Below are 27,642 nucleotides of genomic sequence, written 5' to 3' on the forward strand. Positions count from 1 at the left end.
ATCTCGGCTACTAATTTCTCAATCTCACCCTTTTGGAAGTAGGGTACCGATAGGGACGGACATTTACTGGTTGGATGTCAGGTAGAAGGTGGATGGCATGGTCTTGTGGACGTGGAGGGGGCAAAGAGTGGGGAATGGTGAAGACAGTGGCATGGTGTTGCAATAGAGAATTGAGTGCGACATTATCACAAATGGTTGGGGAAGGGATAATGGTTGGGATTCCAAACAAAAAATCTCAGCCAATGAATCAGTATCAAGTAATCTGCGCATACTATGATATTGCAGTGGAGGAGGAACTAAAGTGGAATCTCCAGTCAGACGAATTCGCTCAGATCCAACGTGAAATTCAAGTGCAGGCACACTATAGTCAAAAACTACAGGACCCAAGGTGGCTAGCCACTGTACTCCGAGTACTAAATCTGCTCCAAATAGCGGCAGTACATAAGTGTCAATAACGAAGGAGCGAGGGGGAACGGATACCTGTAAGTGTTTGATCATGCCTTCGCACTGTAGGCGATTACCGCTACCAACCATGACGTTGATACGAGGGGCGGCTTCAATCGGCAAATTCAGGTGGCGCGCTACGCGACTTTGTATAAAATTGTGCGTACTGCCACCGTCGACCAGAATCTGGATTGGGGAGCCAGCCAAATAGCCAGTAAACCGGAGAGTAGAAGGGTTGTTGCTGCCAATCAAGGAGTGATACGAAAGCTCCGGGGAAGGCTCCACGTCCGGGCTGGCGGTGTCATGGATCTCGATGGACACAAAGTCCTCAGTGGGAACAACGGAGGGAGGCCCGTCATCTGGTTCAAGGAGAAACAGCATACGATTCTTGCAACGATGGCCGATCGTGAATCGCTCGTCGCAGTTGTAGCAGAGCCCTTTATCACGACGCTGCTGCATCTCGGCCGAAGATAAACGCTTAATAGGGAAGCGCGAAGGTGCCGGTGGCAGTGCCATGGGGGGGGCAGGAGCCGTGGATAGGGGAATAGCAGGTACTGGTAGCGAAGAGGAACCACGAGCAGTCGACGAACGGAACAGGGGGCGGCGAAGCTCCAGCAACTTGGCCTCTTGCAGGCGCGCGAGACTCACCGTGTGAGACATAGTGGCAGGGCGAAATGCCATAACTTCGTTGCGAATGTCCGGCCGTAAGCCGGAGATAAAGCAACTCACCAAAAAGGAAGGTGGAATGGCTGTCGTGCGGTTGGCCAAAGTCTCGAAGCGAGACTGGTACTCCGACACGGTGGTAATCTGAGAGAGTTTAGCCAAAGAAGCCTGCGGGTCATCAAACTCAGTGGGACCAAAACGAACCTCCAAAGCCCTGGTGAATTGCGCCCAAGTGGTGAACTGAGCCGATCGATACATCCATTGAAACCATTGTAAAGCCTCATCGTCCATGTGGAAGGAGGAGATCAGTAATCGCTGGTCATCGGGAGTCCGGTGATAATCGAAAAATCGCTCCGCCTTGAATATCCACCCCGTTGGATCGGTGCCGACAAAGCGTGGGAATTCCAAATGAACAGTGCGGCCCTGGATCGGGGGAGCAGGAGCAGGATCGGTGTGGATTGGAGCACCGGGAATGGGGAGAATACCAGGGCGTAGATCGGGTGACGCCGGAGCCAGACGAAAGACCTGCTCCAACTGACCGGTGAGAACAATTAGTTGGGTGGAGATATCAGCTATCGAAGTTTGGTGACCAATCATGGAAGTACGCAACTCCTGAAGAGCATCATCGTGAGCGGTGGCGCGGTCCTGTAAGGCCTTGACAGATTCATCTAGGTGACGGAGACGCGTGCCTTCAGCCATGCCGGAAAGGACCGAGACAGGTCGGACCAATGATACAGACTATCTGCAAAGGAGAGAGAAATTAGAGCAGAAGAGAAGACGAGGAAGAAGACGAGGAAGAAGAAGAAGAAGACGAGAGAGAGAAAAAGAGCAGAGAAGGTTGGAGTTAATTCTTTTATGTCCTCTCCAATCTGAACCTTACACTTATATATCCCATCAGAAGGGAAACTCATACTACGTTTGTTAACAGACTGTGGGTCCCTCACACTTTCACATCTCAATTGCATGAGTGGGAATAGCCTTAGTGCATTACACGTAATCACGTAAAGCTGCAGGGCGTTGAGGTTGTCTAACTGAACGACGAGTAGGAATTCTCGGTGGAGAACGCATGGGATCTGGGCCTGAAGTCACGTTGGCTGTCGAGGTGTCATCGAGGGCCCGGGTGTGATCTGTATCAGGTTTATTTTCACACATATGCATTGAGAAAGGCCGAGCCCAGGGGTGTCCTGTGTGTGTGTGTGTGTGTGATATCTATTTGCTTGCCGTCGAACTTAGATCCGAATTTTCCTTCACTAGCGTTAGTTAAGGTTTTTTGTTAGGGACCTTACCAACATCCATTACACTGTGTTCGATGTTGAATGAGGTTTTACATCGACGATGTCAGCAATTTTGCGTTGCACATCGTCTAAAATGCATTGGATGCCGGCAATGACCAAGTTTCTATGTTCTCTCTTAGAGAGACGCATCCATGTGTTTTAAAAGTGCACCTCTACTCTATAAATCAAGGACGTCCTAGACACTTTAAATTTAAGTATGATATTTCTAAGTGTTTTAAAGTCTCCCTCCCTCTATTTTTCACATTCTCTCTCAAACCCTCACTCTAGTTTTCCCTTCAATTTTCACTGTTTTGAGAAGTGTCCTTATACTCTGTCCGACATTGAACGAGGTTTTATCAACGTCAGATGAGCATCGTCTGACTCATCACTGACGTTGGTGATCTTGCATTGCATGTCGTCCAAAAACATTGGACACCAGCAACAACTAAGTTGCTGTGTCTTCTGTCTTAGAGAGACATCCTTTGGGCCCTTTTGGACTTGTGTTTCAAAAGTGCATCTCTCCTCTACATAGAGAACGTCCTGTCCTGGACACTTTAGATATGATTCTAAGTATTATAAACTCCATCGCTTTCTTAAATACTCTCTCTCTCTCAAACTCTAATTCTGGTTTTTTTCCTTCCAATTATCACTGTTTTGAGAATTGTCCTTACACTCTTGTCCTTGTTGATTGAGCAGAACCCGGGTGTATAACGATGTGCTCCATTAAATGAGTGCAACAACTACTAGAGGGGCTTGTTGGGGCTATTTCATCATGGAGGTCAATTCACGTTATTTGGATTGCAACCTAGGGGGTTGTCTACAATCTTAAAGAGGGTGACCAGTGGCACGACTCAATCCCCACTATTTTTCGCTAACATCTGCAAGTTTGATTGTTGCAGTAGACGAATTTGTGGTCGTTCTTAAATCACTGCTACATTGCAATACGTTTGATTGGTAGTTTTTTTTTTTTTTTTTTTTTACCAAAGATAAGTCTTATCTCTCATTTCATTGTTCTATTCACAACACAATATTATTCAAAAAATCACAACAGATTCTCAGAATTCAAAGTGCAGGAGGCTGAGTCAGTTCCATTTTAATACTCTCAAGTAAATGTTCTAATGTACTTCAGTGCACAAAGATCCATTAAGAACTTCTGGGTATCCAATGGATCTGTAAACCAAAAGAGATGATTCTTATAGTATAGTACCTTAGAGTTATGCTGTGGTAGCAAGACACTTGAAGGGTTAAACGATGCCTGCCGCATAAATTTTCTGGATCCACCGCCGTCGCCTTCTTCCATCCCAGCTACTTTCTCCCTTCCAATTCTTGGTGGCATTGATGGTGTTCTCACTAAATAATGATGAATTGGACCTTCTTCCCAAAGTTCTTCAGTTACTGAAGAGGATTGTTTATCATATGGGTTCTCAAAATCCTTACATGGGCTATCCACCTTTGATTCCTTCTGCACTTTATTCCTCCCAACACTTGTGCCCTGCATCATTCTCTGTATTCAAATCACAGTATCAACAGAGAGTCCTACTACTCCATATCATTATACAAGAACTCAAATTTACCAAGAACACATAAAAACCCAAATATAGGAATTTCATGTTATGGTACCTTAGAGGTTTTTTGGTTTCTTTGATCCACTTCAACTGCTTCAGGCCTCCCTATGCAAGGTAGCAATGATGGTGTTCGAAGCGAATTGCTAGGGACTGAATAAGACCTTTTAACAGCAATCTCTTGCTGGCTTCTACTCCATGAAGGGGTAGGATTAGAAGCACATCTAACCATGATTTTCCTTCTATGAAACAAGTTGTTAAAGAACCAGTTCTCTTCCAAGAGCTCAATGGGTTCTACCTTTTCTTCTCTAGAAGTAGAAAAAGACTCCAAAGAATCAAAATGTTCCATTGCTACTGGCTACCAGTTTCTCAAAGTGATGGAGTAGAAAGGATTCAATCATGAGGCAGTTCTTATGTTTGGTTTAAAATGTTAATTAAAAGAAAAAACAGATATGGATCTGAGTAAATTAGCCATCTTAGATACGGAATCATGTGCTTAATTATATTCCCTCTCTGTACACAAGAATATTTTATATAGAAACAGAGGTTGCAAGAGAAGCAGGGATGCACTGTGATCTCAAATGCCATGTTTATGCATTCAATCCAAAAGTCCAAACAACTAAGAAATATGAAGAGAGGGCTGTTGGCTGATGCGTATGATCAGGTCATGCCAGCAAACCACCCATGTGACCTTTCATTTGTTTATCAAGAAACAGTGCGTCACAGGGGATCTTTTGTATAGTTTTGTTTTTTTTTTTTTTCTCTTGTGAAGAGATAGAAATCTGTAGAAGCATTAATAAAACTAGAAAAATGACAAAAGAAGGCTACCAAAAGAGAAACTAGTTTCGGAAAATAACAACAGAAGACCTTAATTGAACATTACATGACATATGGGACTTTTTTGCTGTCCACAAAAGGGAATTCAAAGGAAAAATCCAAGCTGGAAAGTAAGATTGAAGGTTTAAGAGCTTTTTCTTATCTTTTCTGAATTTCCAATCCAGGTGGGTAAGTGGGTTTGGTTTGTCCCAGGAGAGAAGAGAAGGCCTTTTGGGTTTGATGAGCCATGTGCAGAGAGAAGACAATTTTTTTGGGGCTAGGTGACAAGAGTCATAGGGAGCTTTTGTTGTCAGGTTTGATTTGATTGGTTTCATATTTAAATACTTAAAAAATCACAGCTGTTTCTTCAACTCAACTGGCTACTGTTTCATCCCACATAGTTGTTCTAGTAATTAGAATCAGATTAGGTGAATCGTCCGATTTGATTCGAAATCAGTCAAATCTGATTTTGATTCTAGTCGGTTTCTTTAACCCTCTTTTGAATCACCTGTTTGTTTGATTTTTTTATTTTTAATCATTCTTTCTTATTTAATCAGTAAAATATCAGAAAATCAATTAAATTAAAGTTCCCCAAGTATTGAATAAAAAACTTAAAAGAATCACGGAATTTTAGAAATTTTTTTATTCCCAATTATAATATGATCCCGAATTTGGGGGATTTTAATCCTTTTCCAATCCTGAAGTGTGGCAATACAGTAGTGCTAGGTGGAGATGTCAACAACTGGCAGCTGTCGTATCTAACGATCCATATCAATCTGAACTCATTTATATGGACCGTTGGATCAGGCAGTTGCCAGATGTTGACATCTCCACCTAGCACTGTCGCACTGCCGCACTGCCACACTTATAGGAATTGGAGAGGATTATTAACTTGGACGCCAACGGAGTTAGATGTGGGAGAAGATGGAAAATGCAAATGTGGAAAGTGCTAATAAGCTTTTAGTTGGTAAGAACCTAAATTGGTTGTAGCGAGGTCTTGGGTCGAATCCTATTCAGGAATTTAGTCTGCGGTATTAGTGCCATGGTCAGTCACCACCGATACTGATATTAACATAGATTGAGTGTATCGAATAGGATCTAATGATTTTCGCCCCAAAGATTCCGATACATTTTCTTTTTTACTATTTTGTCCTCCCTGATTTTCATACCACCGATCCAGTATCAGCCTTGATGATACAGATCGACGCATAAGACTAGATTTGATATTGATTCCGAAATCCATGATCAAATTATCACTTTAGGATAGGGGTGTCAAACGGTCGGTTCGGCTCGATTTCGGTCTAGGTTGAATCAGTTTCGGTCTCGAAATGGTGAGACAAAAGCCAAACCGTTAAGAAACTTTGGTTTTCGATCGGTTTCTATTTTTCACTATCTGGTTAATACCGGTTTAGATTGATTGGTTTTCGGGTTTGAACAACAATGAAATCTTAAATTCATAAATTGTAGTGAGAAAATATTCGATAAAAACACTTCAATTCACCTTCCCAAGTCAAAACAACTATACAACTAAAAATAAGAAAATTGATTTGATATGCTCATGTTGTAATCCGAATAGAGAAGAATAAATTATATGGGAAAGAATGGAAGATAATTAATATTTAAATCAATCGTCACTGAATAAATAATTAATATTCAAATCAATGGATAAATAGAGTTTGTAGAGAAATCATTGTTACAAATCATATAATTATCATTAATTGTAAGGGGAGATAATTAAAATTGAAATCAATGAATAGTCACTGAGAAGAAAATTAATATTCAAATCACAAAATTTACCCTACCATCAAATCATTTATTTGATAACTAACTAATTTTGTGTAGTAAACAAGAAGACCAATGGAAGAAGCCTGCTTACAAATCAATTTCTTTTTTTTTCATAATCTCATACTCATTGATTTGTAACAATTCATTCCCCTTACAATCAGAAATTTGCTCACTAATATTGAAATCAATGGATAATCAATTCACCTATTCATAACCTTATATTCAATATTTATTTTATCGATTTCATTCGGTTCGATTTTTGGTTTGTTATCGGTCAGTCCGGTACAATCCGATTTTCAATCGATCTTGCCATACCCCAGTCCAAAACCAATCCAACAAGGATCGGTTCAGTTCGATCCAGGTTTTTTCCGATCAGTTTCTATCGGTCTTAACGGTTCGTGCTAGGTTTTGCCACCCTTACTTTAGGAGTGGGTTGTAAGAGGTGGGTTATGAAATTATTTCCCTTTTTTAATTTTGGTTAATTCCCATTCCCAATATTTTAAGTAAACGAACTAAGTCCAGCCTCTTGTATGAGGACCAGCAGTTTAGAAGTGTTCACTTCCTTCTCTCTAGAGCCTATGGTCCAAGTCTATTTCTTTCTTAGGCTCAGTATCGATCATTAGAAGTTGAGGCTAGACTCGCTAAAATTTCTACTTAAAAACAAAAAATAAAATTTTGCTAAAATGGCTAAAAGTACAATAAAATAAGGGAGAGGTAGGGTATAGCAGTATACCCTTACCCATAGACACATAGGGTGCTAACATTTGGTATACCGCTAGCATAACCAACTTTTCAAGAGGTTGGAAGTGTGGCTTACGCCAGCACTCCCATGAGTCTCTCTCTCCTCCTCATATGAAAAGATCTCTATCCTTTATTCTAAAGAAAAGAGAGATAAACACATGTGAGTGCTGGTATAGAAGTCTAAAATCTTCTACAAAAACAACCACCTGTTTCTTAATTAGCAACGCTATCAGTGTGTAATTGATCCCAAAAGGTAAGAGTCTAGTTTTAAAAAATAGATACAACAAATCAACATAAATTGCCTTTTAAGGTCTAAAAGTACTGAACAGAAAAGAGCGTAAAAACCATCCACACGAAGGGCCTTAAAAGCTCTTATAATAAAAATCAAAATTTTAATTTCTTACTCAGAGGCACTACAGATTAAGGGGCCTACAGATAAAAACATTTCTCCCCAAAAAAAAAAAAAGGGGCACAGAGTTAGTAGTATACAACCTTCTAAGATAGTCTGCTAATACCTAGCAATCTCAGGGGGAAGAACTAACTTTAGTCCCATCAAGATCAATAATATACTCAATAGTATGTTGCCGAACATTCTGCCTTACGATTATATAATCTGGTGTTTCTATCACTATAAGAAGAATATAACTATGTCATGATTTTTTTAACCAAAACATTTCTTCAACTGCAAGACGCCAATTGATAGATTGTTCTACTTTAACCAGTTCATCGAAATCAAATGCAGAATTGACATAATTTTCACAAGAAAGAAATTTAACAAACAGATTATATTTTGAAAGTTTCCACGCAGCATCATCATCATTTAAGGCCTTTGGGCACTGTTTAAATGATGAAGGCTTTATCTTGCTTTAATTCTTCATTCACATCATAGGACTTAAACCACCTAACTGGTGAGGAAATTGTAACCTTCACATTTGAACCCCCTACGCTGCTTGACAGAACTCATCAAGGAAAGCATTCAAATTGTCGGGTTTCTTCGATTCCAAGCAAAATCAATGCCCAACAACTCTCAAGGGAGAAGCCCTTCTGCGACAATGTTTAATGGCACAGTTTATGTAGGACTTTAGACATCAACAAAATAGAAGAAACATACTAACCACAACCACTGAGTGCACAGATCTTACAAGAAGAGCTGTTGTATATGGGCATGATATCTCAAAAGTACCAGAACCAGCATCACTACTAGCACAAGAATGACATGATGGAACTCTGAAACATGAATCCTTCAACTTTAAAGCAGGGAAAAAAGATTACCCACAAAACATGATTTTTGCTTGTAGTGGTGGCAGTCTAATGCAAGCAAGCAAGCAACCACAGGAGCGGCTATTTCCGCTCCGACTTCTGCTAGTTCTAAGCCTGAGATTTCAAATACTGTTTGCAACTATTTGCATAAGAAATCTTGCTCTCAAACTAATAAGGAGTGGAAACAGCCATTCCCACCAAACACTCCTTAAGCTGATACAAAAACAATTCAAATATTGTTTGCAACTATTTGCATAAGAAATCTTGCTCTCAAACTAGTAAAACAAGGAGTGGAAATAACCATTCAAACACTCCTTGAGCTGATACAGAAAAACAAAATTTTAACCAAATGCACAGAAAACATGCTTATAGTCATCAAGAAAATAGACGAGGATGTCTTGAAGATTCAAGTTGTCCTGCTAAGAAACATGAATTATAGTGTCTCACATACAACTCAAAGAAGTCTTCCAATCCTCATCCCAATGTTAAAGCTCCAATATTACAGCTTCACTGAACACGACATCTGGGGGTCCATCTCTCAACACTCATCAGGAGAGCTAGACTTCAAAATCTTGTTCCATTGAAGGCCTAGATCTAACATTCCCCTGCCAGGGGAGGTTTAGGGAAAAAAAAAACTGTGGGAAGTGTTGTAGGGTTTATATATGCGGGATATGAACTCACCCTACAGTCCCCTCCTCCCTTATAAGGACTTACCCTATAGGTGAAGAGAGGGAATAGAACTATAGAAGGACCCATGTTTCGCCATGTTGGATTTGGGTTCCTTGTCATCCTTTGCAATGGTGCTTGAATCCTCTTTCCTCTATCTCTAATAAAAGGAATGTATAGCAAGATCTCAAAATAACCACTAGCCAAAAATTCATCATCAATTTATGATCAAAGATGAACTGCAGAGCATAGGTTTGAGCAATCTTCCTCACTTTAGGCTTGAAAAGTAATCTTTGAAGTTTGAATCACAAGTTATTGAGAATTATGGGAATGGTTTTCGGATTAGCACAAAAGGAAATCGACCCAAACTCAACAACAGACAATGAAGTTCTTTCAAATAATTTTTAAATAAAAATGACAAATATCCTTGGAGGTTTTGGGGGAAAAAAAAAAAACTTACAGGAAGTAAAATCAATTTGAGCATGACTGCAAAATAAACAAATGAAAGTGAAGCTTTTTCCAGTTGGCTAAAGAGATGATTAGTCCAGTGATTATTTCTTCAAATTTCCCATTATTAATTACTTACAATTTAACTTTTATTAATGCAGGGATTTATTTCCAAATATTCCCTATAGATGGAAATGTGCTTTTATAAGGTTTTCTGCAATTCTGCAGTTTGCTACATTATTATCAATGCATAACTCTAATTAATTTCATTCATAAAATTCATGTTACAATATTCTTTGGCAAATTATGAAACCTCTCAACTCTCAAGCAGAAACAACATCTCCTATCAATCAAATCAATTAAAAGTGAAATCCTAATTCCCTTTTTTTTTTAATTTAATCCAAAAGAAAAAGATGACTTTTTTTGCTTATAACCCGTAATTTGCAAACTTAGAACGAGATAATTTACTCAGAACATATGGTAAAACGGGGAATCGAATCGCAGTAAATGAAAGTCAAAATAGAATGGATAACTCAAGTTAGAAAATTTAAAGAAGAGGGCAAATTTCTGATTAAGGATTCCAAATGTGTACAGCGCCTCATTCAAATTAGCAGCCAAATAACCAACCAAAAGAAGAAAAATTGTAGACATAAACAAACAAAGATAACAGTTTTGACAAAAAGATGTATAAAAGAAGAAAAAATTTCTCCCTTTTTACCCTTTTTAAATCACAACAACAACCGGAACGATGGATGCATCTTCTACGCCGCTTCAATCTCCATCGGATCACTTAGAATTGTTGATGATGAAAGTTATGGTTAGCACTAGCAGGAGATCTGTTACCGTAAGGACCATTCCATCCACCCGAACACGGACGATTCATCTCCCCTGGCAGATCCGAATCGCCACCGCCACCTCTTCGCATCCTCTCGTTCTCTCCCGATTTGGGTCGTCCGTCTTCAGTGTACCGACAGGGCGAGCCGTGTTGGTGGGCATGGAACTCGCGCTGCCGGAACCCCTGCTGTCTCTGCCCTTCCTGCGCGACTCTCTCTTCACGTCCTACGAATCCTGGGCGCAGATGAGGAGGAACGAAGGGCTCTGGCTTCGCAGGGTGCAGCGCAGTTGCAGGTTCCTTTACTGATGACACCAGAGATGGGGAAGGAGAGGGGGAAGTTCCGGTTCCGGTCCGACCTAAAGGGCGGAGGGAGATGGGGTCAGATTCAGGAGGGGTCTGGATGGGATTCCCCGACTTAGGTTGCGTCGGAGTTGGAGCCTGGGGTTGCGGTTGGGGTTGGGGTTGGGGTTGGGGTTTGGGCGAAGGGCGGGTCAGGACGAGCATTCCGCCATGGGTTCGAGTAGCAGAGAGGTGAGTATTCTTGGGATTGAGAGTTGCAGAGGGGGCAGAGGAGGGTTTCTTGTTGGCAGTATTGATGTTATTCTTCTCGTAGATGTCGTTGAAGTTGATGGTAGCGTATTTGTTTGTCCTTGCCATCCACCTGCTACATACACGCGCAGACCACAGAAAGAGAGAAGCTTAGAACGATTGAAGAGAGGAAGGAGGAGAAGAAGAAGCAGAAAAAGGGGAAGACGAAGAGAATGGAATGGACAAGGACGATCTTCTTGAATTCTTAAGGACGAGAAACTCAGAAAGAGATGCAGTGATCGTCTGCCACGTATGGTTTTGATTTTTTATATATTTATTATTTTATTTTTAATAACATAAATTCATTTTCGTGCCTATTCGAAGGTGTAAGTAAGAGAGAGCTGCGCGTCGAAGTTAGAACGCACATCAGGGTGGGTCCCGCTTCCTACGTTGGTTCACAGGTTGATATGTCCCATGGGGAAGCCACGGGCCCACGACCCCACGGCCACCACCATCGACCAACCATAATTAAGAATGAATGATACAAAATCTGTGTCGCGTGAGTTACTTGCGCGTTCCGCTTCCATTACCGCCCACCGTCCTAATCTTTCTTTAGACCTTCTTTCTTATTCCATTGGGCAATTAAAACCGGCAACGGTGGAGTTCTAAATCTAGCACTGTCAGCAACAGGATTGTCAGCACGAATCAGTGTTACCCAATATGCCACGTGGCATAATAGTTCTGTTTGGTTTTGAATAACGGTTTGATTCGAGTTGGGTTCAATTCACGACGAACAAGGTACAAACAAGAACCGATTCAAATTATATTCGATTCCGATTTTCAGGATTGAAACTGAATGGTATTTGGATTCAGTTATCCGGTTTTCCATTCCGTATATATTATCTTGTTCTGTTATGTTTGTCATTCAACTTAAATGTTGGGAGCTTCTCATGTTTGCTTAGATTCATAAGGAATATTGTGCCGCTAAGATTCTCTAAGGAATGTGTTTCTTTGTTAGGAAAAAGCTTGAAATAATTGAACATGCTTTTCCCCTTTTCCCAACATTTCTATCGGGATTAATTTTTTGGTGTAATTAGAAAAGAAGACGGAAATAAGTATCAAGCATAGTTGTCACGGTATCTAGGTGATCGAAGGCATTGGAGAGAGTCCAAAATCAAGATAATACTAACTAGACGGACAAGGCATCTAAGACGACCGCCTAGACAACCAAGGCGCCTGGACACCTTGACAACTATGGCATCAAGAATAGGAGAGCAGAGCGAAAAAGCTGAAAAGAGGAGACACAAAGGAATGTTGTTTTGCAACTAGAAGATCGAAATGAGCTAAGGGTTATGTGTTGGATTGGTGATTGGTCCAACCAATACATAGGGTTTGATTTTTAGATTCATTTTATTCAATAATTTGTTTTTGTAAATGATTTAGAACCGTCAATTTTCCAATTCAGAACTGAACCAAGCTTTATTTTATTTGTTATAAGCACAAATAAACCGTTTGAATTTGGTTCAGTTTGGTTCAATTGTAGACATCAGTTATGATCCGATTTTTTATTTCGGTTCTCTTTTGACAACCTTATGATCTCACCATCATCTTAAGTACAACTATTTCATTCGAGGATGAATAATGCAAGAATTATTGGAAAAAAAATGGGATAAGGAAACAAAACGAAATGACTTTTTTTTTTTCCGGTAAATAATGAAATGACATTTGAAGTAGGCTTGTCAACCGGTACGGTTTCGGTAAAACGGTACGGTTTCGGTACGGTACTAAAAATAGGTACCCAATACCGATACCGTACCGTACCGTTTAGAAGGTCTACTTTTAATACCGCAACCGTACCGTCACGGTACGGTTTCGGTACGGTATGAATACGGTATATAAAACGGTATACTCACGGTACGGTTTCGGTATAATATAAAAACGGTACAAAAACGGTATGAATTCTATTTTTATAAAAAATGATATAAAAACACTATAAATTCGAATGAAATGGTTTTTAAATCGTTTTTTTTTTAACTGCAGGGGTTCTCAATTGTCAAATAGGATATATTTGCTAAAGTTCCCATCACCATCAGTAGAAATGTCTTTCCAGTTTCAACTCTTGAGTGCATCTACAGGAGCTCTCAATGCCCAGATAGGCTACAATGCTACATCAACGCATTCTGTTGGTATTTCAGAAACATTATGAACAGATTTCTGCTGCTTTGGTCATCACATATTGCAATATTCAAGGTTTTATCAGTCTAAAAAGTATAGAAAATAGAGAGAGATATAGAGAGAGCAGCAGCAGCTTTGAGAAAATCTATCAGAAAATAAAAGAAACCACATCACAGAGAACGAAATCGAACTGAGATTTTTCACAGATTTTTCAGTGATTCACTTATAAAAAAACACAACTACACTCAAAGGTAACCAAGAACGAGAGAGATTCATTGTGTATCTGATAAATCTCCGCCTCCGCTGTTAGGGTTTTCGGTGAACTGAAGAAGATGACCCTTGTGAGTTGTGAGAGGAGTTGTGTTTGAACTTTGAAGAGGTTAAGGTTACTCCATTACTCCATTATGAGACTGAAGTCTGAAACTTTGAGAATCGAAAGCCTGAAATGCTCCATTGTTGTGAGACTCAAGGTCTCAAACTCTGAAAGTCGCAAGCGGGAGAGGAGTCGAGGACGAGAGGGCGGAGAGGCCAAGTCGTTAAGAAATTAGGGATTTAGGTTTAGGGTCTTAGGAGTTAGAAATTGGTTTTACAAAAATACCCCCAAAAAATGGTATGGTTTCGGTATAACGGTACGGTAACGGTACATACCGACGGTATTATACCCAATACCGATACCGTACCGTACCGTGATCAAAACCGTTTGCCCATACCGTACCGTACCATTTTTGAAACAGTACGGTTTGGTACGGTTTTACACGGGCGGTTTCGGTTTCGGTACACGGTTTCGGTTCCAAATTGACACCCTTAATTTGAAGACAACTAGCAGGTGGTTGTATCCCTCTCAATAAGTAGAGAGGGTCCGGGATCAACTCTCCGCCTTCTTCACTTGGGCAATTGGGGTTGAGGGTAGGGGTTTCAAGAATGACGCCAGGACCAGAATTCACTTCAGGGACCATGAAATAGTGTGGTACAGATTCGACATGGAGCCCCAATTTTCAAGCATTCTAAAGCCTTCCAAACTTCAGACAAGTACATAGCAGCATGCATATAGTACAGGATCATTATCTGCCTCATTTTTTTATCCAGTTCATTTTCCTAATTTCCTCTAATAGGGGGTGGAAATGATCACCCTACCTCCTATCTGAACATATTGTCGAGTGGGGTCCATCTCCTATTAAAAAGACTTAAGGAAATGAATTGGATAGGAAACGGAGTAGATAATTTTCCTATAGTACATGAGCCTCCATGTTCTGATAATCTTTCAAGAGACTTACCGCTCACTAATGTGATTCAAGACAAAAAAAAAATTCACCCTGGCCTAGCCCTAACCCTTAGGTTGTGTTTGATTGGCAAGAAATAGATAAAAAGGAAAAAAAATAATTCACTTTGAGGGGAGAGAGAATCGTATAATCAATCATTGTGTCATGATGACAAAAAAAATATGACGACACAATGATTGATTCATTGTGTCTCTCTTTCCTCAAATTCAAAAAACAAAAAAATATTAAATGTATATATTTTTTTTCTATCCAATTTTTTGTCAATCAAACATAGCCTTAAGGCGCTGGTCTAGGTTTCACATGTCTTGAGTTGTGCGGACCTTAAGAATAGAAGCGTCAAATCAAGGGAAAGATTTTCACATGGCATAGTTAAGAGTTTGATGTACGATAGTAACTATTCACTGTCTCAAAATTGATTCTTTGTATAGTTTGTATCAGAGTGGCTTATCCTCAAAAGAATTACAATTGGTTGTTCTTACTTGGCACTTTCCTAACGGCTTTCCTATTGTTTTATTCCATAAGTCATATTACTACCGAGCTAGCATTCAAGATTGAACATGACTCATCAGAGTTACAAAATATGAAGTTCTGTTCTCCTTTTGTTCTCTTCTTTCTTTTCAAGTCCAAAATAATAGCTTATCAAACTACAGGTCTATGTCCTTTGTTTGAGAAGACGGACTCGGGATTTCAATTAGTTCTTGATCATCATAGCACAAGTTGAATAAGTTATTTCCAATATAACAACTATTATATTGCGTCAGCATTGGCAAAAAACAGGTCAGCTTTATTGAAGAAGAAAGGACGGGCCGAGTGCTTGTGGGCCCCCTCTGAAGCAGAGCGCTCGTAGTGACTATTAGGTATCCCATGAATCATGACAGATTTGGGATCATACATCAGCCTCACATGATAAGGTTGCCTGTGTAAGGGATCTAATCTTTTGTATTAGGATTCCTCAACTAATCCAGCTAATGCAGATCTATCTCTTAAAGAAGTTAATAGCCAAGCATGGCTAAACTTCCGAGGTACAACTAGAAACCATCATTCGGAGGGCAGAGTTTTTAGCGGAATCTTAGAGGAAACGATCTGTTGTCTATTATGCTTGGTAGAATGAACAAGGTAGCTTATACTTTGTTACCAATGTTATTATTTAGGAAACGACTAAGTTTGAGTGTGAGCGTTTTTGTTGATCTCATAAAAAAATAATTGTAAGAGCGATTGAGATTACTAATGGAAATCCAAGTGTGATGTTATCACTTCGAGGGTGAGCCTAAGAAAAAGGTCTTTAGACAAGGATCTTTTTTTGGTCATCACATCTATCACACTAGATTAGCCTGGTGGTTGCACCTTGTTGGTGATTTGCTCGGTCTTTGTATCGAATTTCCCCTCCCGCAAAAGGCAATGTTATTTGTCACTGCACCTCCTTGGTACCTTCACCCTGAGCAAGTTCGGATCCTGTCCCCACGTGGGGACAGAATCCAAACTCAATCCAAGCAGTCCCCTTGTGCTCCTACTTGTGGCTAAGGGTGTTAAACGGTTCAGTTTTGGTGTAAATGGCTCAGTTTGGTGCAAGATTTTTTAGGTAAAATCAAAACCAAACCATTTATTAAATGGTTTAAACAGTCTTGTTTCAAATAGATTTAAACGGCTTTAATAGGCTTTTTATTTTATTTTATTCAAACAACTTTTTATTTTATTAATTTTTATTGAAATAGATGTAAACTTAATATTGAATTGAATTGGTTACTATTTTATATTTTCTTTTAATAAATATAAGGTTATACTTGAATATATGTTTTAATTTCTAATTCAAAAGGTTTGAATGTCTCCTAATTTTTTCGGTTCGATTTGTTTCTTCTTACCATAATTGTTTATTTTAAATCAAGCCGAGATTACTAATGGAAAGCCAAGTGTGATGTTATCACTTCGAAGGTGAGCCTAAGAAAAAGGTCTTTAGACAAGGATCTTCTTTTGCTCATCACATCTATCACACTAGATTAGCCTGGTGGTTGCACCTTGCTAGCGATTTGCTCGGTCTTTGTATCGAGTTTCCCCTCCTGCAAAAGACAATGTTATTTGTCACTGCACCTCCTTGGTACCCCCACCCTGAGCAACTCCAGATCTGTCCAAACTCACCCTAGGCCTAGTTTGGTGCAAGATTTTTTAGATAAAATCAAAACCAAACCATTTATTAAATGGTTTAAACGGTCTTGTTTTAAATGGATTTAAACGGTTTTAATAGACTTTTATTTTTTATTCAAACAACTTTTTTTTTCTGTTGATTTTTTATTGAAATAGATGTAAACTTAATATTGAATTGAATTGAATTGGTTACTGATATATATATATATATATATATCCAAGTGGTGGCACACCTATGGACCAATAGCAACATCCCAAAATCTGATATATATATCCAGATTTCATATATAATACAGATTTTATATAAGTATTATATATATATATATATATATATATATATATATATATATATATATATTATAGTTGATATATGGTTTAATTTCTACTTCAAAAGATTTGAATCTCTTAATTTTTTTAATTGGATTTGTTTCTTCTTACCATAATTGTTTATTTGAATCATGAATGACTTAATCTATTATGTATATATTAATCGATTCAAATGGTTCGATACGATTTAAACTATCTAACTAAACGATCTCAATTTTATAACCAAAACTGAACCATTTTATAAACGTTTTCACAGTTTTGATGTAAACGTAAACGATCAGTTCAATTTTTTGATCTAGTTTTAACACCTCCACTGAGTGAGTTGTAGTTGGTCATGTTGAGAGCCTGTTTACCGGAGCGATATGGCTGGGATCGCCTCGCCTTCGACCTAAGTAGAAACTGAACCCCAAATGCCCAATAGCCAAAGGTGCCACCACGTCGGATGCGAATTCAGATTAACTACCCACATGGAGACGGTGGGGACAGATCTAAATCTCCCATGGGGTGTGGGACAGAACGTGTCGGACACAATACGTAATGGCTTATGAATGACATTGTGACTTGTAACTGTAAGTGGGACCCGCAACCAATCGGGGAAAACTCCTCTCTTTGTCAATAATGCAGGCACGGGCTGAAGCCTATGGGCCCGTAACGCTGCATGTTGCATTAACCTAAACGTCTCTTTTACCGCGTAAAATGAATCCCTCCTTCTTTTTTTTTTTGACACGTGTCATGGCATCCGTACCCTCCAAGAAACACATGGACATTTCCTGTACGCAAAATAATCAGAAAAAAAAAAAAACGGAGAGAAAGTTTTTCTTTTTTTTTCTTTTTGCCCTCAAAAAGGCCAAGGGGAATGAGACCGTGACAGTTTTGACTGAAGGGTTCCCTAGCTCCACTTGATTCTCTCTCATAGCCCCCCAAGTGTATTTATGTATTTAACTCAATAATTCGTGATTCCTGTAAAATATCACAAACAGTACTCTACTTACTGTTCTTTTTAAGCTCCACCTCTTGTTCTGTTTTCCATTCTGTTAAAAAGCCAGATTTTTTTGTTAGAGTTGTGGTCCTCTTTGTGAGAGAGAGAGAGAGAGAGAAAAAAAGGAGAAGAAGAAGAAAAAGAAGGATGGTTGCGTCACTGGAGGAAACACCAACATGGGCAGTGGCTACTGTTTGTGCAATTTTGGTCACCATTTCCCTACTCCTTGAACATGGTCTCAATCTTTTAACTAAGGTATGCAGGCATGTCTGTGTGAACATGGTCTCTCTCTCTCTCTCTCTCTCCATATTGAAGTGTTTTACAAATAACTTGTTTCAGTTCTTTCAAAGAAACAGGAGGAGATCTCTGAATCAAGCTCTTTACAAGATAAAATCAGGTTTGTAAAAGTGGAAGCTACTAGCTATGGAAAAGGGTCTTGTAATTGACAATTCCTTTTTTCTGTTCTGAGATTTCTAATTTTCCTCTTCTTGGGTTCTCTTTGTTTTTGGAATGTAGAGTTAATGCTTTTGGGGTTCATCTCTTTGTTACTAACGATCAGCCAAAGACCTGTCTCCAAGATTTGCATCCCTAAGAGTGTCGGTAAGACATTCCTTCCTTGTCAGAATTCTACAATTCCAAGTGATGTGGTGGAAGAATCCATTTGCCAAAAGAAGGTAACAACAACAAATTAACTTATGTTTGTTAGCTGAGATTGGGTTATAATCATATTCTTCAATTAATTCCTTAATCTGACGTTTTATTTGTTTTGTTTGGTTGCTCTTTTCTGTGAACAGGGAAAGGTTTCTCTTTTGTCCAGAGAAGGTGTCCAGGAGCTCCAAATCTTAATATTTGTGTTGGCTTTGTTTCATGTTTTATCCTGTGTTCTAACCTTCGGTCTTGGGATGGCCAAGGTACTAATAATTAATTATTCTAATAATATTAGCTTTGGGAGTTTTAGTCTTATTTTACAATTAGACTTGGACTTTAATGGGTCAATTACGTGTTGATTAAGCTCATCATAGCTTTACCTCAGCCTCCAGAGAATTTGAATTAAGATGGCTAACTTAACTTTGTTCTTCGCTTTGTAATTTCCGCAGATGAGACGATGGGAGTATTGGGAAGCAGAAACAAGGAGATTGGAATACCAGTTTAACAATGGTAATAAGCTCAGGGAAGATCAATCTAGTCTCTTGACTCTCTTCTGCTGGGACCCTTTAGTGGGGAGAATTTGATTACACTTAAAAGTCTTCACTCGGTCCCCTCTAGGTCCCCTCTACCCAGACATACGGGTGCGTGAAATGATTGTCGCACCTTTGATCATCTCCAATTTTTCAGGGGTACGTGAAATGACTGCTGCACCTCTGATCATTTCCAATTTTTCAGAGGTGCGGTGGTCATTACGCAAGATCCTGTGTCTGAGTATAGGGTGACGTGGGTTGCACGACCGGGTGGCGTTCAATCAAACTATTAAATGCTTTTAGATTTGTCAAGCACCTGCCAGCTACTTCCATGGTCCATTTTCCAAATCAAATTAAAGAATTGTTTGATCCACTTGTTGATAGGTTTCAATAAATTTTGAAAAATTACAAATAAAATGCTTCCATTATTGTAATTTCTTACTATTTTTGTGTCAGTACTGTACCCAAAAAAAATATTGTGTCTTATTTACTGAGATTTTGAAAATGATAATTGGACATGTAGATCCAAGGAGGTTCAGGCTCACCCATCAAACATCATTTGGAAGACGACATCTGAAGTGCTGGAACTACCATCGTCTACTTCGCTGGCCTGTAGGTTCCACATAATTCTTACTATTGGGGAGTAACCAAGCCATATGAAAGAAGTCAAACAAACAATCACACACAATACAAGAAATTTAAAGTCATTTTGCACATCCGTCGGAGAGAACTAAAGATTTTTCACTAAATCTGTAAACTCTATACACTACTCTCCACCTCATAAAGTGATCTCTCCTTTTCCACGGAGGCAAAGTACGATCTTACTTTATACATGTAACGGACCCAAAACTCGACGGCAGAAACTATAAGGCACCCAACCCCAATACTTCACTATAACTTCCTTGTGTTCATATCTTTAATTAAAACAAAATCCTTACATTATACTTGCATCCTTGGCAGGCTTGTTTTCTTCGACAGTTTAATGGCTCGGTCTCAAAAGCTGACTATTTAACCCTTCGTCATGGATTCATTATGGTAATCCCAATGACCAATTGTTGGCTTGTCGCAGGAACAAAAGTTTCAGACTTGTGATTTGTTTTAACAAATTTCTTCTTCTTCTTATGTATCCTAGGCACACTTTTCAGAAGGAAGTAATTTTGATTTCCAAAAGTTCCTTAAAAGAGCTTTGGATGATGACTTTCATGTGGTGGTCGGTATGAGGTACTATTTGAGGAAGAAGATGGCACTTTCTGATGATAATACTAGTTAGGATCAATATATTTCTCATATTAAACTTTTAGACCCTTCAATTGTTTTGCAGCCTCAGGGTTTGGATTTTCTCTGTATTTTTCATATTCTTCCATGCACATGGTAATGCCTATCCTGTTTCTATGCTATAATCATCATCTTTTTCAGATTTATTAACCTAATCAAAGTTAACTCTGCTATTTTTATTGAATAAATCTGCAGGATTCTACAATTACTTCTGGCTTCCCTTCATTCCTTTGGTGGTAAGCCCACCAACTATTTGATCTAAGAAACCTCATTGTCAGAGTCTGAGAAATTGCAAAAAAAGCCGAAAAAGAGAATTGATTGTATGTTTCTGTGTTGCAGATGCTTCTTTTAGTAGGGACAAAGCTTCAAGTTATCATAACTAAGATGTGTTTAGCAAGTGGTGAAGTTGCTCCTGTTGTTAAGGGAACTTTCCTTGTGAAACCCAGTGATGACTTCTTCTGGTTTAGCCAACCTCGATTTCTTCTCCACCTTATTCATTTCATCCTATTTCAGGTAAAACCACTAGTGAACTTCCTTTCTAGGGAAACAAATTTTCAGTTTTCTCCCCATTCCGCATTAATTCTGAGTAATGAATCTTGGGCTATGCAGAACTCCTTTCAACTGGCATTCTTCACGTGGACATGGGTTAGTATTTGAATTTTGTTAGATTGATTCTTATTATCATTATTTTTTCCCTGTTGCAGTAATATTGAATCCTAAATCTACTTAAATTGCAGTTCAAGTTTGGGTTTAGGTCTTGCTTTCATAGAACAACAGAGGACATTGTTATAAGGATCGTCATGGGCATCGTGGTTCAAGTTCTCTCTGGTTATGTAACACTACCTTTGTATGCCTTGGTCACACAGGTAAAGATCATAAAAATAAGTCACTAAGTGTTTAACTCAAAACTTTTCTTTCCCTGCATCTAATCAGCATAGAAATTTCAATTCCATTAGATGGGCTCATCTATGAATAAGGCTGTATTCACCGAGCGAGTCCTTGGGGGACTAAAGAACTGGCATGACGGTGCCAAGAGGAATATAGCTACCAGCAAAACCAATTTAACTGCTCCTTCCCCAGATATCTCCATTTCCTACACTGTTGACACTTCTGTCTCTGGAGGGCAAGAGTTTGAAAGCAAGGAAGCAGAGAAGATTGAGCCAGAAATGAATGATCAAGGAAGCTATAATGGAGAGATTTCTTTTCGGAATCTAGATGAGCTGATTGCAGAGTTACCTGAAGATAGTTTGCCAATTCAAAATCAGAATTCCCCTTAAAACAGAGCTTGAACTTTAGACTATTAAGGGGATACCTGCAAAGGGAGAACCAGAAACAGATCACTGTGCTCTTAATTGCATCACTAAAAGAGGTCTAGTTTGCATGAAGCATGATGCTCTCGTGGGCACTTGAGAGACTCCCCTCAGTTTCTAACCAGCTGATGGCTTCAGCAATCAACTAACAGCTATAATGTCATGAAAATTTTCTTGTGGAGCCATTTCATTGACCATTCCTTTGCCTGTTGGGCTCATGTAGTATCTTTCATTGCACAACTTGTTCACCATTTTTGTACGTCTATTGAATCTCTATTTTTTGTGAATTAATGTTCATGCCATGGATGGAATAGAAGAAGGTATAAGAGTTGCTAGCGATTAAAAAAGGTTATAACAAGAGTAAAATCACAGTTGTAAACAAAGTAACAGAGAAGAAATATGTCGATGGTCCTGTATTAATTGGATCATATTGTATTGTACTCAAATATAATACCTTTTCAGTCACTAATCGAGCCAAGTGTTAAACGGTCAACACTCAAAAAAAAAATCTTCTCCAATTCCCTAAAAGTGCAGTGCAGTACAGTTTGGGGTTGAAAGCTTGACACTTGAAAGATGCTAAATCCACTGATGCTAAATTCTTGCAAACACACTATGGCTCGGGTCATTTCGATCTCCACTGTTTCTGGCACAGTTACACGCCACAACATACAACGCCCAGGTGGTGTTCTTCCTCCCTATAAAAATTAGAGAAAATCCGATGAAATTCCAGGAAAAGGAGGTGCTTTGCAGTAAAACCTCCAACTGTCAATCGATGATGACTTGTGGTCATTGCAGGGTGAGCAGAAGCCATCCAAAACATATCTTCAGGAACTTTTGATGATGTAATTTCTTTTTGGACCGAGTTTCTTTCCATCCATGGTGAATGGTATCCCATGTAAGATAATTCCAAAGTAATATTGGACTTAATTAATTATACCCTAACTATTGATGTGGGTTTATGGGCATAAAACTCGACTTGAGACCACTTTAAGATTAATGGGGGTATACTAGTATTTTCCATTGTGAGGGTGGACAAAGATTATGATTTTATATTATAAATATAAGGTTGGGGTCCGTGCAATCACTTAATCTCATTCTCTATTCTTCCCATCAAAAATTTGAGAGATACATATGTGACAAGAAAACTGGAAAAGATCCTGATCAAGGTTTTCGTTCGCATTCTTCGTGGAGAATTCTATTAAATCATCTCCAACATACGTGGGTGCAAGGTACACACTGTTTCTCCCGTTTTCTTTTTCCAATCGTGTTCTAATTCACTATACGGAGATTGACTAGAGTTTCACAAAACCCGAAGAATTTCTAACATCCCAATGATCGAGGGGTGAGAGAAAACAAAAATAGGTATCGAGAGGGTAATTTGGAACATTCCAAAATCCTAGGAAGGGTTTGTGAACCCTAGGATAGTGGGTGAACCATCCTCTATGGGTGGAGGAAGACTTTGTCCTTTCTTTTTTATCTAAACCACTTCACGAACTTGATGTCGTCGGTTTATTTTTCACTTAAAAAAAAAATTAAAACAATAAACTAGTGGGTTACGTCTCGTGGAAACCCATTTGCAAGCTTCTATGACCATGGTTTTAGTGCATGGTATCGGAATGGGTATCGGCAACATGAAAAACCGATACGATATCGATATAATATCGGCCTAGATCGACTGTATCAGATAAAATTACCCCTTGATTTCCTTACAAAATGAGTTTTTGAATCATTTTACCCCTGGTCCGTACCGTGATACCGATATAGTATCGACATGGTATCAGTATCGGTGACTAACAAAACCAGTACATATCATGGGCGATATGATGCCGATACTTAGAATCATGTCTATGACTATTCGTGTCTACCTTTCCAGAACCAATCAGTAAAAAGCAAGGAGGATATCGGAAAGAAACGATGCTTCTTTTCTTTTCTCCACTTTATTTGCTTTTACTTTCTAGTGCAGATTGTTCTTGTTTGGGGGCAAAGTTGGAAGTACATATAACAAAAATGTGTTTTGAGAGCCCTAATGAGTTGCTGTGTACGAGGAACTTTGCTTGTGAGGCCCAATAATGATATGTTTCTTGTTTGGCCGACCTCAGTGGCTTCCCTAAATTATGTAAATCCAACATCTTTCCAGTTTCACATCATCAAATTCCTTCTGCAGTTCCGCTTTAATGAGACAAGGAGTTTGTTAGAAAAGAATACAATTAAAAAAAAAATTTGTTGTCCTGATCTAATCTTATTTGGTGTGCGTGAATAGAATAAAACTTATAAATCATTTATTTAAATAATATTTGTCATAAATTAGTGCAAAAATTGATTCAATATCATTTCCAAGAACAGTATACACTAGCAAACTTAGGTCAAAATCAAGACTATCATTTTGAATGTTCTTTTGTAAAACTAATTCATGGATTGGATTAAATTTCAATTTTAATTTAAATTGTAAAAAATAAGCAGCACAGAAAAAATAGGGTCAAACAACTTTCTGGGCCTCGAAACCAGAATCTTGAGTGACCTAAAAAACATATCATATTTTAACCAAGTTTAGATAAAAACCTGCCATATCTCTGTTTCGGAGCTGACCGAAACTGGCATTTCAAACCTTGATCGCAGCAACAGTACATGGTAAGGGAAAATTCGTCCAGAAATCAATTTTCTTTCAAGAAAATGGAAGCAAAATGGATCAACACCAGTACTAATACTGATATTTAAAACCATGGCTGCAAGAGTGAAGAAACATTTATGTTTGTCTTTCGAAGACCGGATATCTCTTTGACAAATCAAGTGAATCTCCATGGAGGCTGCTTTCCTTCAAGAAGTGTAAAACAATCACAAATTTTATTAAGAAGTTTCCCAAGTTCAAGCTCTCCAAGGAAAAATGAATAAAAGTCTACGATGGGTTCTCTCAAGTCTCAACCACCAGGATACCCAACATCCCCTCACGGTGATTTTTATATTCAATTTTTTAAGAGAAAAAAATGAATATAAAAGTCTCTGTGATGGGGCATAGAATGCCCCGGCAGTTCAGACATACTATTACCAAAAGTTATGAGGGGTAGAAGCCCATAGAAACCAAAAAAACATGCCTAACTATGATTCAGAATCCCTCAAATATTTGAGCACAACTCTGAAATCTGAATCATGCTTACCAAGTGAACCCCCAATCAAAACCAGGTTAGATACCATCATCCTTCAGAGGGCATCAGCTTACATTTAGAAGCAAGAAGAGCAAGCAACCATCCTCAATCTTTCATTGACCCTTGAGTGTAATCAGCACAGAAGGTCAGTCTCAATCTTCTCATGAAATTGCCAAGGCCTTTCTTTCTTTCTTTCTTCCCACCATCCCCTCCCCCTCCCTCCCCCCCCCCCCCCCCCCCAACACACACACACACCAAGAAAAAACAAAAGAAGACTTCATCCTCTACTCCCAAAATACTCAAGACCACTGTAAGGACAGTGGAGCTCCAAATATTATTGTGTTCCTGAAAAGCCCATAGAAAGAACCACAAGAATAGTTTTCCAGAATTGAATTTCCAAATTCATCATCAGAATAAATGTTATGTTTGATATCAATATAAATAACAAGGACGTGGATACGGGTGTTGGTATCAGACATAGATACAAGGTGTTTGGCCTGGAACCTACTGTGAAAATTAGACAGGCTTACAAAGACTGCAGCTCATATGACATAGTGGAATCGTGAAGCCAGAATTGTGTAGCTGACCTCAATAAATTATGACTTGGGTCTTAGGTAACCAGGTAAGGCTTAGTTGAGATGAGCAAATCAATTTTTGGTGCCAAACAATGCAGAAGTTAAAAAGTCAGACGGTAAAGACAGGCAATAACTAAAGAAAGTAGAAGGAGAACTCCCAGTGATTACAAGTATGTCCCAAGAAGATAAAGAAATACCTGTAATCCAATGCATGCAACATTAGAATGTTTCTGGTCCTCTAGCACGAACATTCATCCAAGTGGACCTCAACCAAGTTTCAAAATGAAGAAAATGACCGGGTGACAAGTAAGGTTACGTAGCTGCTCATGCATGTATTAGGTGGCAAACAATCATTGGCATTGCATTTATGGGACCCAACCTAAATATCCACTGCAATTCTCCCTGTAGCTGAGAAATTGTCATCTATTTGCTTCTTAATTTTCTCATATCTGATGCACCCTTGGATCACCTCTGATGTCATTGTCAAAAATTAATGGTGACTACAATCCTCAAGTTTGAAAATTCTGGCTCATCTGGGATCACCACTTTCTCAAATGTAGGTGATTGAAAGAAGGCTCTCAAATATGATGCTCACTCACTAGCAAGCAGAAAATCTGGTTTAAACCCTTGAAAATGTAATATTTTCAGCACCATAAGGATTCCTTTTAAGAGTAAATGATATCAACATTTTTCGCTCCCTGCAGCTTAAGAATATTTCAGTTACTCCTACCCTGTTGGTACTAGTGCAGATTCCTTGATTTCATCATCTGATCCTTCATATACAAATCATCTCTTCCAATCATGCTGATCACCACAACAAGCTGAATTCCAATTCAGAGGAACCACAACCCAGCTCAGTTAATATTCACAACTTGCTTCCCAACATCTGTAATTTGTTCCATCCTCCCTCACAATCAAACATTAGAGAACATAGCAGTCGCTTCACAACCTAATCCACAACCAAGTTAAGGTATTGCTGAAAGTGCTGAAAGCATTTGATACCTCCTTAATCTTAACACCCAATGGAATGACCAGCATTCATCCTTCATCCACGCATTCATCCTTCATCCACATCAACAAGTCTAGCATGTACATCAGTCCATGTCTTTGTTGAGTGGGACCGAAGGTGCTTTCTCCAACAATACCAATTTCCCAAGAGTCAATGCAGCTAAATTTCAGCCAAGAATTTTGCACAGCTAATCCAGTACAATTTCTTTTTGGTTGCAAATCTTACATAGGTTAAAGATCTTCGATAATTGCTCTCACCTCGTACTGATATCAAACCCTTGATATTAAATGCTGAATAGCCATTCCTACCCTTTCTTCAAGTGCACAGCCATGCAACTCGATGACTCCAGTTTAGTAAGAGAGTGATGGAGGAATGAAACCCTTTAAGCACAAACCAGGGCTTGGAGCAGATTTTCCAGTGCAGTGGAGCAGTGCTGATTGCTGAAGGGTTTTGGGCTTTAGCCTAAGAAAGTTTAGGAAGAGAACTTTTTTTTATGGTCAAACCCTTGTCAAAAATGTCAATTTTACAACAGAAAACAATAGCTACCGGCAAGGATTAAAAAATATTACCAGCCAAGAGTAACCACAGGTCCACAAAAATGAAGAGAAGATACTACACAAAATATTACTATAAACAGCACCAGATACTACCACACTTTTTTTTTGAGTAAGAAGAAGCTCATTTATTAATACGTGTAAAACGCAAGGTGTCCAAGTTACATAACTCTGACAACCAAGGGGTGGATATGGGCCATTCAGTCCTACACAAACAGGACAATACCCTCCGGGACAGGGAGTCAGCGACGCTGTTAATCTCCCTGGGAATATGGTTAAAAGTACAGGAATCAAAGTAGGTAGTGAGGTGTTGGATATCCTGGACTATGCTTGCTGTATACTTCCATTGGAGCCTGCTGTTCCCGGTTGATGTAGGAGATCAGAGTACTGTTATCCAATTCAACCTCAATACAAAGGATCGCCTCTGATATAGATTCCAGCATACCCTGCCTTACTGCTAACGTCTCTCCTTGGATGACCGAAGAGCAAGATGTAGGCTCTGAGAAAGCAGTAATAAGGGCACCAGAGCTGTTACGAATCACCAATCCTGTTCCTCCTTTTTCCCCTTTCATAGCAAAGCCTGAATTTAATTTGTAAAACGGAGAATTAGGGGGACTCCAGGCTAATTCCGTTGGAGGACACAGCCTTCTGGTGCTTTTTTGTCTCCTCCAGCCCATCAT

General features: G+C 39.1%; 3 protein-coding genes across 4 annotated transcripts; 1 reads left to right on the forward strand and 2 right to left on the reverse strand.

Annotated features, from left to right (window-relative positions):
* Positions 1-63: 63 nt before the first annotated feature.
* Positions 64-1,806, reverse strand: LOC122651046. Its single transcript, XM_043844384.1, has one exon. It carries the CDS (start codon positions 1,804-1,806, stop codon positions 64-66), a length of 1,743 nt encoding a protein of 580 aa, XP_043700319.1.
* An 8,405-nt stretch (positions 1,807-10,211) lies between these two features.
* LOC122649512 (anther-specific proline-rich protein APG) lies at positions 10,212-11,269 on the reverse strand. Its single transcript, XM_043842696.1, has one exon. The coding sequence runs from the start codon at positions 11,148-11,150 to the stop codon at positions 10,449-10,451; it is 702 nt and encodes a 233-aa protein (XP_043698631.1). The 5' UTR covers positions 11,151-11,269; the 3' UTR covers positions 10,212-10,448.
* Positions 11,270-18,015: 6,746 nt separating this feature from the next.
* LOC122650088 (MLO-like protein 12) lies at positions 18,016-21,949 on the forward strand. Of its 2 annotated transcripts, XM_043843389.1 has the most exons (14): positions 18,016-18,176; positions 18,261-18,318; positions 18,438-18,595; positions 18,716-18,832; positions 19,019-19,079; positions 19,623-19,711; positions 20,060-20,134; positions 20,232-20,320; positions 20,421-20,470; positions 20,570-20,610; positions 20,714-20,887; positions 20,984-21,019; positions 21,112-21,240; positions 21,331-21,949. In XM_043843389.1, exons 1-14 carry the CDS (start codon positions 18,069-18,071, stop codon positions 21,649-21,651), a joined length of 1,506 nt encoding a protein of 501 aa, XP_043699324.1. In that variant the 5' UTR covers positions 18,016-18,068; the 3' UTR covers positions 21,652-21,949. The 2 variants fall into 2 exon arrangements, with proteins under 2 accessions (XP_043699324.1, XP_043699325.1); XM_043843390.1 differs by lacking the exon at positions 21,112-21,240.
* Positions 21,950-27,642: the final 5,693 nt, after the last annotated feature.

This window comes from Telopea speciosissima, chromosome 2 (genome assembly GCF_018873765.1).
Source record: "Telopea speciosissima isolate NSW1024214 ecotype Mountain lineage chromosome 2, Tspe_v1, whole genome shotgun sequence".
Lineage (NCBI taxonomy): Eukaryota > Viridiplantae > Streptophyta > Magnoliopsida > Proteales > Proteaceae > Telopea > Telopea speciosissima.

Excerpts from the sequence above, each read along its gene's own strand:
- LOC122650088 (XM_043843389.1), top strand. The coding sequence starts at position 18,069 with ATGGTTGCGTCACTGGAGGAAACACCAACATGGGCAGTGGCTACTGTT. Across the intron at positions 20,135-20,231 it reads TTCGTCATGGATTCATTATG|GCACACTTTTCAGAAGGAAG; the intron begins GTAATCCCAATG and ends TATGTATCCTAG. Across the intron at positions 20,611-20,713 it reads TTCCCTTCATTCCTTTGGTG|ATGCTTCTTTTAGTAGGGAC; the intron begins GTAAGCCCACCA and ends TCTGTGTTGCAG.
- LOC122649512 (XM_043842696.1), bottom strand. The coding sequence starts at position 11,150 with ATGGCAAGGACAAACAAATACGCTACCATCAACTTCAACGACATCTAC.
- LOC122651046 (XM_043844384.1), bottom strand. The coding sequence starts at position 1,806 with ATGGCTGAAGGCACGCGTCTCCGTCACCTAGATGAATCTGTCAAGGCC.